The sequence below is a fragment of the Nicotiana tabacum genome, chromosome 2 (assembly GCF_000715075.1).
Source record: "Nicotiana tabacum cultivar K326 chromosome 2, ASM71507v2, whole genome shotgun sequence".
In the NCBI taxonomy this organism is placed as follows: domain Eukaryota; kingdom Viridiplantae; phylum Streptophyta; class Magnoliopsida; order Solanales; family Solanaceae; genus Nicotiana; species Nicotiana tabacum.
Window position 1 is genome coordinate 98,786,700 of NC_134081.1, and position 12,579 is coordinate 98,799,278.

The window sequence follows — 12,579 nt, forward strand, 5'->3', positions numbered from 1 at the left end:
AGTAAAGTCAGTTACTCTTCTTACCAGTAATCTTTTTGCATCAGGATGAAGAGATATGGGGTGAAGATGCAAAGAAGTTCAATCCAAAGAGATTTAGAAAAGGAGTCTCAAGTGCAACAAAGGGTCAAGTCACTTTTTTTCCCCGAATATGCATTGGACAAAATTTTGTTACATGTTAGAGTGAGTCCAAAATGTTTACTAATCAAGCCTTGTAGAACTGCCTATTAAAACTCCATTTTCACTCCTGTGTTGAAGATTATTGTAATTGAAAAAGCGAATTGTTTATTTTAAAGTTTTAAGTTTTGTGCACAAATAGTGTATGATAGTACATGAAATTTTTACATCAAATAACTTTTACTTATAAAAAGTAATATATCATAGTAAACTTGATATCGTAAGCTGAGAAATAAAGTATTTATTAAGGATTTTAATTTAATACCAAAAGATAGTATTTATAGCTCAAAGAAGAACAAACAAACACAGTACTAAAAGTTGGATAGAAGTTAGACTCATCTAACTTCCTGCTAACTTTGCTTTCAGCTTTCCTCAAAAAAACACCTGCTATATTACCATTCTGAGATGATAGTGCCTGGTTTCCTCTTTTTAATTCCTTTCCTTCCAAATAAAGTTTTGGGCACCAGCTAATGTCATCCTAAATACTTCAGCTGTTGGATTTTTCCCTCTTACATGCCCTATTGCCCAGTTAAGCTCCTCTTGCCACCCCATAGCTAGTCTGTTAATTCCTTACAATTGTAATAGTTTGCACCAAATGTTTGCAGAAATCTCACATTGGAAGAGTAGATAGTTGATGCTTTAATTTACAGAGCACGTACTTGGTTGTTTGTCAGCCTCTAATGACAAGCATATCTGTGATGTTGAGAATTTCTGCTTATTTTGGTCTAAAAATTTGATGTCATGCTATTAGTGCTTTCTTGGATGGATCAGCTCCTCCAGTCCACATATATCTTCTGTGCTGACACAATTTACTTGATGATCGTCTTTGGTAGCACACATATTTGAGCCCAAAATGTCTACTTTTACTGAATTAACTTATTATAGCTAATTAAATTGCAATGATGTTATAATAATTCTTTACACTTCTATTTATCTACTTTTCCAAATAATTTTACTACTTCAACTAGACAAGTGCATATAAATAAAGGAACAAAAAGATTCATGAGCACAATTCCTTTTCATGAATTTCTCCGGTTAATAAGAAATTGAGCCCCAAAAAGCTTTCTTTTTCCAAATTCACTCTTCCAAAAATTTTCAACGCATTTTTACGTAGTGTAGTTTGTCCCAAAATAATAGTCGACAAATATATATTTTTTGTATACTTTTATATATTTGACTAGCGGTTATAATTATTTTTTATCTACGACAAATATATCAAACTTTAAATTAGTTTTACAACTCTCTGATTTTTTTTAATACAACATGGTGATTTCTATCACCCAAAAAAAAAGTAGGATGTATACAAAGTCCTCTCTACTGCCAATGCATATATATACATAATCAACTAACAAAAAAGTTGTACTTATCATATTTTGTTCTAATACTAGGCATTTGCCATTTATCCAGAATGAAGGGGCCTTTAGCTTCCTTTGGTAACTAGCCGAAAGAGTGGCAGATCAACCTTGTACTGGAGGTGGAGGCTAGTTTAGCTAAGGCATCGGCTACTTGGTTGCCCTCTCTGTAGCAGTGTTGAACAGTCGCATTTGCATATTGGACAACTTTTATAATCCTATCCACCACCATCTTTAGTTTCATGTTCTTTGTTCCTCTTTGGTTGATCATGTTAACCATGACAGTTGAGTCTAGTTCGAGAGAAAAATTAGTAAAACCTAATTAGTTGCACCATTTCCCTCCAAGCTCCGCAGCTAAGGCTTCGGCCATGTTGTTGCTATCACAATTAACAGGCATAGCAAAGGCCATGATACAGTTACTATTCCATCTCTGATTATCCTTCCTATGCTAGCTTTCCCGCTTTCCTTTTTGTAACTACCATCAGTATTAACTTTGATAGTGTCATATAGAGGAGGATGCCATTGAACTTGCTTCCAAGTTTGAACAGGTAGTGTTGATAGACGTCTCCATTTGACATTAATTTGGAGATTATGGATTTAAGAGTCCATATAATTTGATGTTTCATGAAGTTGAGATGAAATTTCTTCTGCGTGCCACATCTACAAGAGCTTCTCTGTTTCCAAATCTCCCAGCATATGACCGTTGGTGCTACTTGGAGAATCAAGCCATGAACTCTGTTCTTTGCTTTTCCCTCCCACGAGTTTTTGAAGATAACATGAACATGGGCCTGTTGATGCCCAATTCCTAGCGGGTTGCCCATTGCCTTCCAAATGAACATAGCTTCCTCACTTTCCACGAACACATGTTGCATAGTCTCAACCTTTGGGACACTACAACAAGAGAATCTAGAAGCGATGTTAGTACCAAACCTACCAATCATGTCATCAAACGGGAGTTTTCTTTTAAGAAGTCTCCAAGTTAGGAAGGACATTTTAAAAGGGGTAGAATGATGCCAAACTTTCTTTAAGAAATTATTTTTTTTGCTTTTTTGATATAATTAGGTGCCAAGCCAATTTGTTTGAAAACATACCATCATCAGAAGAATTCCAAACAGGGAAGTCATTTTCCATATCATTACCTATATCAATTTTAATAATGTAATCAGTAATATGAGAAGGAAGAACCTGGTTTAACCTGTTGATGTCCCATTGCCCATTGTGAAAGAAGCCATTTACTTGAGTTTTTGCAGATTTCCTGGTTCCTTGATACATGTGAGCTAGAGGTCCTTTACCAGTCCAATCATCCCACCAGAAGCTGGATGAACCATTTTGAATTTTTCAGTTAATGTACATTTCGACTTTACTCCTGGTCTTCAATAGATTTTTCCAACTGTGAGAATTGACGAGTTAAGGACTTTACTCATGGGATGAGATCTCTTACAATACTTGGCTTTGAGAAAGGTGGCCCATAAAGAATGTTACGTTCTAAACCTCCACCATCTTTTGATACTAAAGGTTTCAATCACATCTTGCATCTTCCTTATACCATGCCACCTTCATCTTTGGGAAGGCACATATTGTGCCAAGAGCTCCAGTGGTATTTGTTCTTACCATTCGTAGATCCCCAGAAGAAATTCACAAAATATTTTTCCATAAGGGTAACAGTACCCTTGGGGGGGGGTCATAGCTGATAGAATATAAGTGGGAAGCAATTTAGAACATGCTTGATCAAAGTGATTTTTCCACCTGATGATAGAATCTTGTCTTGCCATCCATCAAGTCTTTTAACAATTTTATCTAACATGCCCTCAAATAGGACAGTGTTCTTCCTCCCATGGTAGATTGGGCATCCCAAGTAATTGGAAGGAAACTTTTTATCCATGAAACCAGAAGCTTGTCTAATTCTATTGATCCTGGAGGCAGAGGTGTTGGGAGATGTAATGAAATGACTCTTGTCATTGTTGACTTTTTGCCCCGAGGCCTTTTCATACCTTTTGATTTGATTCTTGATAAGCTTGATAGACTGCTTGTTTCCTCCACAGAATATGACAATTTCATCTGCATAGGCTAAGTGGTTGATGTTGGGTCATCTGTTATTCATGCTGAATGAAGTGAAGTTGTCATATTCAAATAGTTTATTCAAAGATCTGGACAACACTTCAACACCAATGATGAACAAGGATGGGGATAATGGATCCCCTTATTTCAGACCGTGGGAAGAAGTAAAGAAACCTTTTCTATTACCATTGATAATAATAGAATACCAGACTTTGTTGACCAAACCCCAAATGATGTCAATCCATTCCTCGGAGAAACCATATTTCCTCATAACTGACATAAGAAAGCTCCAAGACATTCTGTCGTAGGCTTTCTCCATATCTAACTTGATAATAACATTACCACCACAGTTCCTATGGTTGATATTCTGAGTGATCTCTTGCGCAAGTAAAATGTTTTCAGTGATAGATCTTTCTTTGACAAAACCACTTTGATTCTCTGAGATAAGCTTGTGAAGCATAGGGTTAAGTCTTCTTGAAAGGATTTTGGAGATAATCTTGGCAGTGAAATTGCTTAGACTGATAGGTCTAAGCTCAGAAAAATTGTTAGGAGACTCCACTTTAGGAAGCAGGACAAGGCAGGTATGTGAGAAGAATTTGGACAGCCTCTTCCCATTGAAAATCTCTTGAACAAAATCAGTAATATCATTTTTGATAATATCCCAACATTTAGGAAAAAGGTGCCATTGAAACCATCAGGCCCTGTTGCACTTGTAGCTCCCATATCAAAGACAGCATCTCTGATTTCATCAGTATTAGGAATGGTAGTGAGAGTTCTATTGTCCTTATATGTGATTCTTTGAGGGATGAATTCAAGAATTTTAGTATCTCTGAATTGGTGATTGATGTTGAATCTATTACGGAAGTGTCGAATGGCAGCTTTTGCTATGTTATCATCACCTTCCACCCATATGTCTCTATGATCTTTGATCCTGTGGAGTTGTAGTTTTCTTCTTCTTTCTCTGATTAGGCTGTGAAAGTACTTGGTATTGGAGTCACCTTCTTCAAACCACTTGATATTAGCTTTCTGTTTCAAGATAGCATCTTGCATGGTCATCCATCTAATGTATTCTACTTGCCCTTTGTTCAGTTCTTCTCTAGAGAAATCAGAGTTATTGTTTAAATTTAACTCCTCAAGGTCATGCATTCTGGCCTCCCAATGTTGAACATGATCGAAAACATTGCCAACTTCTTCTTTAGACCACTGGGTAAGTCTTTTGCTGAGTATCTTTAGTTTCTGTTGAAGTTTCCACAATGCATTCCCACGTATGTTAGTTACCCATACTTCTTCAACCAGGTTCATGAAGGAAGGCTTCTCGGTCCAGAAGTCAAGGAATCTGAAGTATTTTATGCCATTATTGTTCCTGTTATAACAACTAAGCATCAATGGTCTATGGTCTGATTCAGTCCTCGGAAGGTGCTTGACAATGTTATTTTGAAGGAGTTGGCACCATAAATCATTTACAAAAATTCTATCCAGTCTCTTCCAAATTCTTCTTCTAGACTCCCAATTATTACACCAAGTGAATTTAGGTCCAACATAGCCCAAATCCTTAGCTTCACAATTGTTCATACAAGAGGTAAAATCTAGACTTTTGTACATTCTGTGTGGACGACCCCCCCTCCCCCGTTTCTTATCTGGATCAAGAATAACATTAAAATCTCCTCCAATGCACCATGGCCCATCAATCAACATATGAGTATCCTCTAAACTACCCCAAAGATCTTTTCTTTCATTTGCATTGCATTTAGCATAGACAACAGTGATGAACATATTGGTAGCACTCACCCCATTCTGCATTTTGATGGTGATTTATTGCTCATCTGCACTAATTACACTTGTTTGATAATTACCTGACACATGAGCCAAGTTTGCCCATTGGTATTGGAGATGCAGTGTCGAAACTTGAGATACCTCATGTATTTATCAATCTTGTTCATGCTGGCAAATAGTTTCATAATAGCTATGAAATCCACTTTGTTGATGTTGACAAGTTTTTTAAGCCTAGGCATGGCTTTCTTGGTGTTCACTCCTCTAATATTCCAGAAGATTGCACTAATCATGGAAACATGGGAGGAGGATTAGTTCGATTTACCTCCCTGAGGAGGTGAATTGGTATTGCATTTTATCTTATTGTCTTTCTTTTTGTTTTGGTTTCTGCGTTTAGTGATAGGTGAGAAACCATCCCCTTCCTCTTTGTCATGCACAGTATGTAATTGATCTTTTGGAATCACAATAGTGACTCTGTTGGGGGAAGTTACTTCAAATTGTTATTGAATTTCTCTCCTCATTGAGGCTGCTTCTGTGTGGGCTTCCTGTTCTCCAGGGATCAAATCGACTGCCAGGCAAATTCCTGGTAGATTCTTGATGTCTGAAAGGACACTAGTGGATTCATTGATATACCTCAGTCAGTCAGGAGCCTTGTCTGATTTTATGGCTTCAATATTGCTTGATTCTTGCACTGCTTCTTTATTCTCATTTTGACTTTCATTCTTGGTCACATTAGTGCTTCCTTCATCTCCATTTTGTATCTTATCCTCACTTCTGTTAGTGTTCATTTGAGCATTCATTTGCAACTTGTTTTCTTGTTGGTCATTCATAGCAACTTCTATAACTCCCTTATTTTTGGAGTTATCAGATATCTTGACATGTTTAAATGTCACCTTGGACTTCTTTTTTGGAACTCTCTTATGTCTTCTAACTTTGATTTTTTTGGTCGTTCTTCCCTTGACGCTTTGCATCCTTTCCTGACTTTCCACTCTGTTCTCATCAGTTGGTTGTTCTTCCTTGTTGATTTTTTCTGCTCTCTTTTTTGCTGTTCTGCTCTATACTGTGTCCATGTTTCCTCTGAGAATGCAATTTCAAATTTATTCTGCTGACTTCCCCTGTTTCTGCTTCTTTGTTATCAGTTTTTTCCTCATTTTCTTTAGTTTCAATATTCCCTCCCTTGTCCTATTTTGCTTCATGTTCTTTCTTTTCCAGTTCCCTTTTTCTTTCCAAAACTCTACAAATCATCATATTATGACCAAGCTTCCTATAGTGTTTACAATATTTTGGAACCCCCTCATATTCAAGTTTTTGAACAAAACCTTTTTTGAGGGGCATCATCATAGACTTGACCAACATAGACCGAATCTGGTTGTTGTTTTAGAAGGTCAATTTCAATTCTTACCTTAGCCATGCTAGGTCTGGTCTTTCCTCTCGCTGCCAGGTCCATTTCCAGTGGAGTCCCAATAGCGCTGACCACCTGTTTAATATACTGCCATGTGTGCATATGAAAGGGGAGTCCTGGTAGCAGTACCCATACTGGTGCCACTGGAAGATCTTCTTCAGGCTTGAAGTCCGGCGACCACCTTTGTAGCCACATTGGTTTTCCCTCAATTTCAATAACCCTCTTGTACCAGACAAAATTGAAATCGTCTTCGTTGGTGAAATCCAAGAAGATATTATAGTTATCATAAACCCCAATTTTGACCGAGCTTTTGATAGAAATTAATTCTTTGAAATATGACCTAATTCGGTCAATTTGGGGCCTAGGTTTGAGGAATCTTCCAACAATTGTGAGCCTACACTCATCTGCCATGATGCCGTAATAATCCGACGCCTTGAAGAGGACCGCCGACATTCCATTGTGAGTGGTGTGTGTTGCAATGACAGATTCTCTTGCATGCTGATTTGGGGATTCTGGGAATTGTTTGGAAGAGGAAATTTTGTTTGCATAAGACATTTTCTATTAGATGGTTCAGGGTTCTGTTTTATTGGGAGGTTGAGGTTGGACTGGCCCTCCAGACACGCCGGCGGGGCGCCGTCCTGTGGATCCATGAAGAAGGAGCGTGAAGGCACTCGCTTATGAAGTAGCCGTTAGCTAGCCGTTTCTAGAGAGAGAAAAGATAGTGTATGTTAAACTAAATTAAGTTTAGTACAACTCTCTGATTAGTATGAGGAAACAGACTACATATACGCTCTCTATATCCATCAAACATTTTTCTTTCTTCCCCATGTACCACATCAGAATTCAACAAAGTTTTAGGGGTTAAAAAAGAAAATAATCAAACTGCAGAGAACTCAGAACATATATACAAGAGCTTTAGCTGAGGACTCTCTTTTTTTAAAGAACACAGACAGGAAATTAGAAGTAAACATCGAGCAAGATTAGAGCTTTTTCGGGGCCTCAAGGAAGAGAATTGAAACTTTTCAGAAGTGATTTTCAGATATCCAACTATGTCTGAGTATGTGCCAGAAGAAGTGTTAATTGAAATTTTTCTAAAGCTTCCCACCAAGTCCATCATTCAGTGTACAAGTGTTTGTAAGTCATATGGTATTCTCTTATTACTAGCCCTAATTTTATTTCCGTACACCTCAACAACCAAGATGATTACTTGCTAGTACGACATTGCTCTGGAAAATCAGTAAAAGAAAATTATGCTTTATTCTATGACAATGAAAATTTTGATCAGTATGCCCAGTTTGATTTTCCATTTGAGAGTTACAGTCACTTTAATATTGTGGGTAGTTGTAATGGGCTTTTGTGCCTTTCCGACGACCTAAGTTGTTATAGGGACCTTTACTATATTTGGAACCCATCTATCAGAAAGTCAGTAAAACTCCCTGAACCAATTTTTACATTTGAGACACATGGTCCCTTTGATCATACGTTAGGGTTTGGGTTCGATAGTGTTACTAATGACTACAAGGTGGTACGGATAGTACATACTGGGGATAATGTTGATAGGGTTCCACCTCATGTTGAACTTTATAAGTTGAGCACTGGTGTTTGGCAAGACATTACCCCTGTTTCTCCATCTTATAAATTCTTAGGCAGACACCGGGGGTCTATGTGAATGGAGCGTGTCATTGGGTTGCTTCTCAACAAAAACGATTTGGTCGATATATGATTGTTCTATTTGATGTGCATGAGGAGACGTTCTGGGAAATGATGGTGCCGGGTTGTTTAAATGAGAAATGTTTTGGTTTTCATGGTGAGGGATTTGTCCTTTTTGTCTCAGATGAATCACTTTGTTTGGCTGAAAGTTCCTTTGGAAATGACAAAACAATTGATATTTGGATGATGAAAGAGTATGGTGACCCAGAATCATGGATGAAACAGTTCAACATCAGTTTAAGAGACGTGTCATTCAACATTAGTGTTGTTGATGAAATTTTCTCGTTGTTAAATGATGGTCGTCAGCGTCAGGTTGCTCATTTCTTAGTAAAGCCAATAGCTTCAAGGGAAAATGGTGAATTTTTGTGGAGAGCGGACAATGGACTCTTGGTTTCATATGATCCTGAAGCTGAAAAAATTAAGAATCTTGGCATTCATAATGCTAACTATTTAACTTATCGGAATGCACTTTATGTTAATACTTACAAAATGAGCCTTATTTTACTTGGTAAGCGAACAGATTATTTTACTGGAGACACTTGCAAAGAATCCAATTTATGCAAGAGGGAGGCTAAAGGTGGGAGGAAAGTTCGTAAAGGAAACACTAGAAGAGGACTGTGTATTCTATCTCCCTTCAAATTCGGTGGATTGATGTACATGTCCAAAATGAAAGTAAAGAGGTTGCGCATGATAAAACGGAAGAACAGGCAAGTTCAGTTCCCAGTCTACTTGTAGCCCTTAGCTATGTTCTAGTTGATCTATACCCTGTGGCTGTGTTGAGGATTTTGCTACATGCATGACAAACATAATGGCTGATTCTATTTTTTGAGTTGGCATATTCTATATGAGACAAACACAAATCTAGAAAAGATTCTTTTGCTCATACTATTTTTCAACTCCTTTAATCCTATAAAGTTTTGGATAGAGTTCACTAAAGTTTAGGTGCTAATATTCTTAACATAATGCAGCTACTTCTTGTTTTAAAATCTTATTAGTTTCTTGCAACTTGACATTGTTTTGCAGGTTTCAGGCTGACATTGGGAGCCTCCTTTAATTTATTGGAAGGTCAAAGTTTCTTGAAGGAGCTAGGAGTGCGTGGCAATTTGCTATGCTCTTGGGTATCAAAACTCTTTGATTAAAATAGAAGCTGTAAATCTAATGTCTTGACTACTGTAGGTAGATGTTTTTGGGCTCATCATACTTCCAGACCTTGTGTTTTTGCAACTATCTGGTGATTACATTATCTGCCAAATTTCTATGTTGTAGTAGGCTTAGTAGTAATGATACTAAAGACCACTCTTATGAATAGAATTTTATTTTCTTGATGTTGATCATATGTCATGTCAGAATTTCTTCCTTCTGTAATTTTCTGATCTTAAAAGCAGGATTCGCTAATGCTTTGCTAATTCTTTCATCTTCCTATTCTCTTCTACGTCTTCCTACTAGGAGTTTACTATTTGTCTTAGCTGAAACCTTCATTTCTAGTTGACATCGACATCTATTTACATTTTGGGTTCCTTTGATATACTAGAAAGTGTTTGCAACCACTATTTGCCGAAGTATTTTTGCTTCATGATAGAAAATGTGTTGGGTTGCTTTCTTTGTTAGCCGTTAGCTAGCCGTTTATGAAGGCACTCGCTTATGAAGTAGCCGTTAGCTAGCCGTTTCTAGAGAGAGAAAAGATAGTGTATGTTAAACTAAATTAAGTTTAGTACAACTCTCTGATTAGTATGAGGAAACAGACTACATATACGCTCTCTATATCCATCAAACATTTTTCTTTCTTCCCCATGTACCACATCAGAATTCAACAAAGTTTTAGGGGTTAAAAAAGAAAATAATCAAACTGCAGAGAACTCAGAACATATATACAAAAGCTTTAGCTGAGGATTCTCTTTTTTTAAAGAACACAGACAGGAAATTAGAAGTAAACATCGAGCAAGATTAGAGCTTTTTCGGGGCCTCAAGGAAGAGAATTGAAACTTTTCAGAAGTGATTTTCAGATGTCCAACTATGTCTGAGTATGTGCCAGAAGAAGTGTTAATTGAAATTTTTCTAAAGCTTCCCACCAAGTCCATCATTCAGTGTACAAGTGTCTGTAAGTCATGGTATTCTCTTATTACTAGCCCTAATTTTATTTCCGTACACCTCAACAACCAAGATGATTACTAGCCCTCATTTCTTGATGAAGCCAATAGCTTCAAGGAAAAATGGCAAAATTTTGTGGAGAGCGGACAATGGACTCTTGGTCTCATATGATCCTATAACTGAAAAAATTAAGAATCTTGGCATTCATGAAGCTAACTCTTATTACGATACACTTTATGTTAATACTTACAAAGTGAGCCTTATTTTACTTGGTAAACAGACATTGTTTTTCTGGAGACACTTGCGAAGATTCATCCAATTTATGCAAGAGGGAGGCTAAAGTGGGAGAAATAAGTTCTTAAAGGCAAATACTAAAAGTGGACCGCAGATTTTACATGTCAAAAATGAAAGCAGCGAGGCTATGCGTGATAAAACATATGACAGGCAAGTTCAAAGACCTTCTTTCCTAGTGTACTTGAAACCCTTAACTTTAGCGTGTGGTTGTATTGAGGTTTTCGCAACATGCATGAAAAACATAATAGCTGAGTCTATCTTTTCAGTTGGCATATTCTATATGAGAAAGACACAAATCTAGGAAGGATTCTTTTGCTCATATTATTGTTCAACCCCTTTAGTCCAATAAATCTTTGGATAAAGTTCACTAAAGTTTAGGTGCTAATCTTCTTAAATATTTTAGATAGTTCTTGTTCTAAAATTTTATCATTTTTTTGCGACATAACATTGTTTTGCAGGTTTCAGGCCGACACTAGGCACCTCCTTTAATTTATTGGAAGGTCAAAGTTTCTTGAAGGAGCTTGGAGTGCGTGGCAATTTGTTATGCTTTTGGGTATTAAAACCCTTTGAATAAAATAGAGACTGTAAATCTAATGTCTTGACTACTACTAGGTAGATATGTTTGGGCTCATCATAGTTTCAAACAATGTGTTGTTTTTGCAACTATCTGGTGATTACTATTACATTTTCTTGCCAAAAATTCTATGTTGCAGGAGGCTTAGTAGAAATGATTCTAAAGACCACTATTATGAATAGAACTTTATATTTTTGATCACATGTGTATACGGTCGAAATCGAACTCACCTACAACTTGGTAGATTGAGTTTGGAATGTGACAGTCAAGGACCAAAGATCGACCTCGAGTCCCACCGAGCTAGAACCCGAGGTCGGAACGCCTGCCTTCGAGGAGCAGTGAGTCCGATATTGACCTTAGTCTCGAACGAGCTCGGAGAAACATTGTCGAGTTTACTAACAGAAGATCGAAATATCCGCGATCGGTCAGATATTGCGGCGGAAATCTCGGCACGTATCACTAAGGAACTGGCAATCAGCGAATCAAGAGATCTTTTACCTTTTATAGAATTGTACCTAAAGTAGGATTCCTCTACTATATAAGGAGGGGGTCTAATTATTCAGGACACATTGTAACACGCATCCCAAAGCAATATATTGTTATTCTCTTTAAAGTCCTTATTATTCTCTTGTTATTCTATTCTGATATCGATAAAAGCGCTTTTGGCTCAAGGGTGGCTAACCTTCCAAGGCTAAGACCGTTCAATTTTTGTGATTTGCATTTACTTTTTCATTATTTATTTCAATTGCAAACTGATCTATCGTTTTGTATCAAGTTAGATCATGTATCCTTAAAATCACTTACAAATTCAATTGTTACTCGATTTTGAGGGTAAACAGTTTGGCGCCCATCGTAGGGCTAAGGATAATAGTGGTTATTTGATACAAATCTCCATAACACACACTACTTTACTCTTGTTCTTTGAAGTGTCTTTAATTTCAGGCTAAAACACAAAATGTCAAACTCTCAATCAGTAGCACCCCTACATGTGGACAACGAGTCCGACCATCAAGGTGAAAATAACAACATAGCGCCCGGTGACGAGGTGACACCCGTTGATCCCATCGAAATTCCGACCGCGGGCCCGATTGACGCTAATTCACACGTGGCTATCGACGCAAATTTGCCTACCGACATCTCGAAACATACAAAACATT

At 37.3% G+C, this 12,579-nt stretch overlaps 1 protein-coding gene across 2 annotated transcripts; it reads left to right on the forward strand.

The window, feature by feature from the left end:
- The first annotated feature begins 7,467 nt into the window (after positions 1-7,467).
- LOC107819785 (F-box protein At3g07870-like) lies at positions 7,468-11,619 on the forward strand. Of its 2 annotated transcripts, XR_012701838.1 has the most exons (3): positions 7,468-9,173; positions 9,490-9,584; positions 10,835-11,619. XR_012701838.1 is itself a non-coding variant. In XM_075236566.1 (2 exons), the coding sequence occupies exons 1-2, from the start codon at positions 8,476-8,478 to the stop codon at positions 9,518-9,520; spliced, it is 729 nt and encodes a 242-aa protein (XP_075092667.1). In that variant the 5' UTR covers positions 7,469-8,475; the 3' UTR covers positions 9,521-9,861. The 2 variants fall into 2 exon arrangements, 1 of the variants encoding a protein (XP_075092667.1); XM_075236566.1 differs by lacking the exon at positions 10,835-11,619 and having other exon boundaries at positions 7,469-9,173; positions 9,490-9,861.
- The last annotated feature ends 960 nt before the right edge of the window (positions 11,620-12,579 follow it).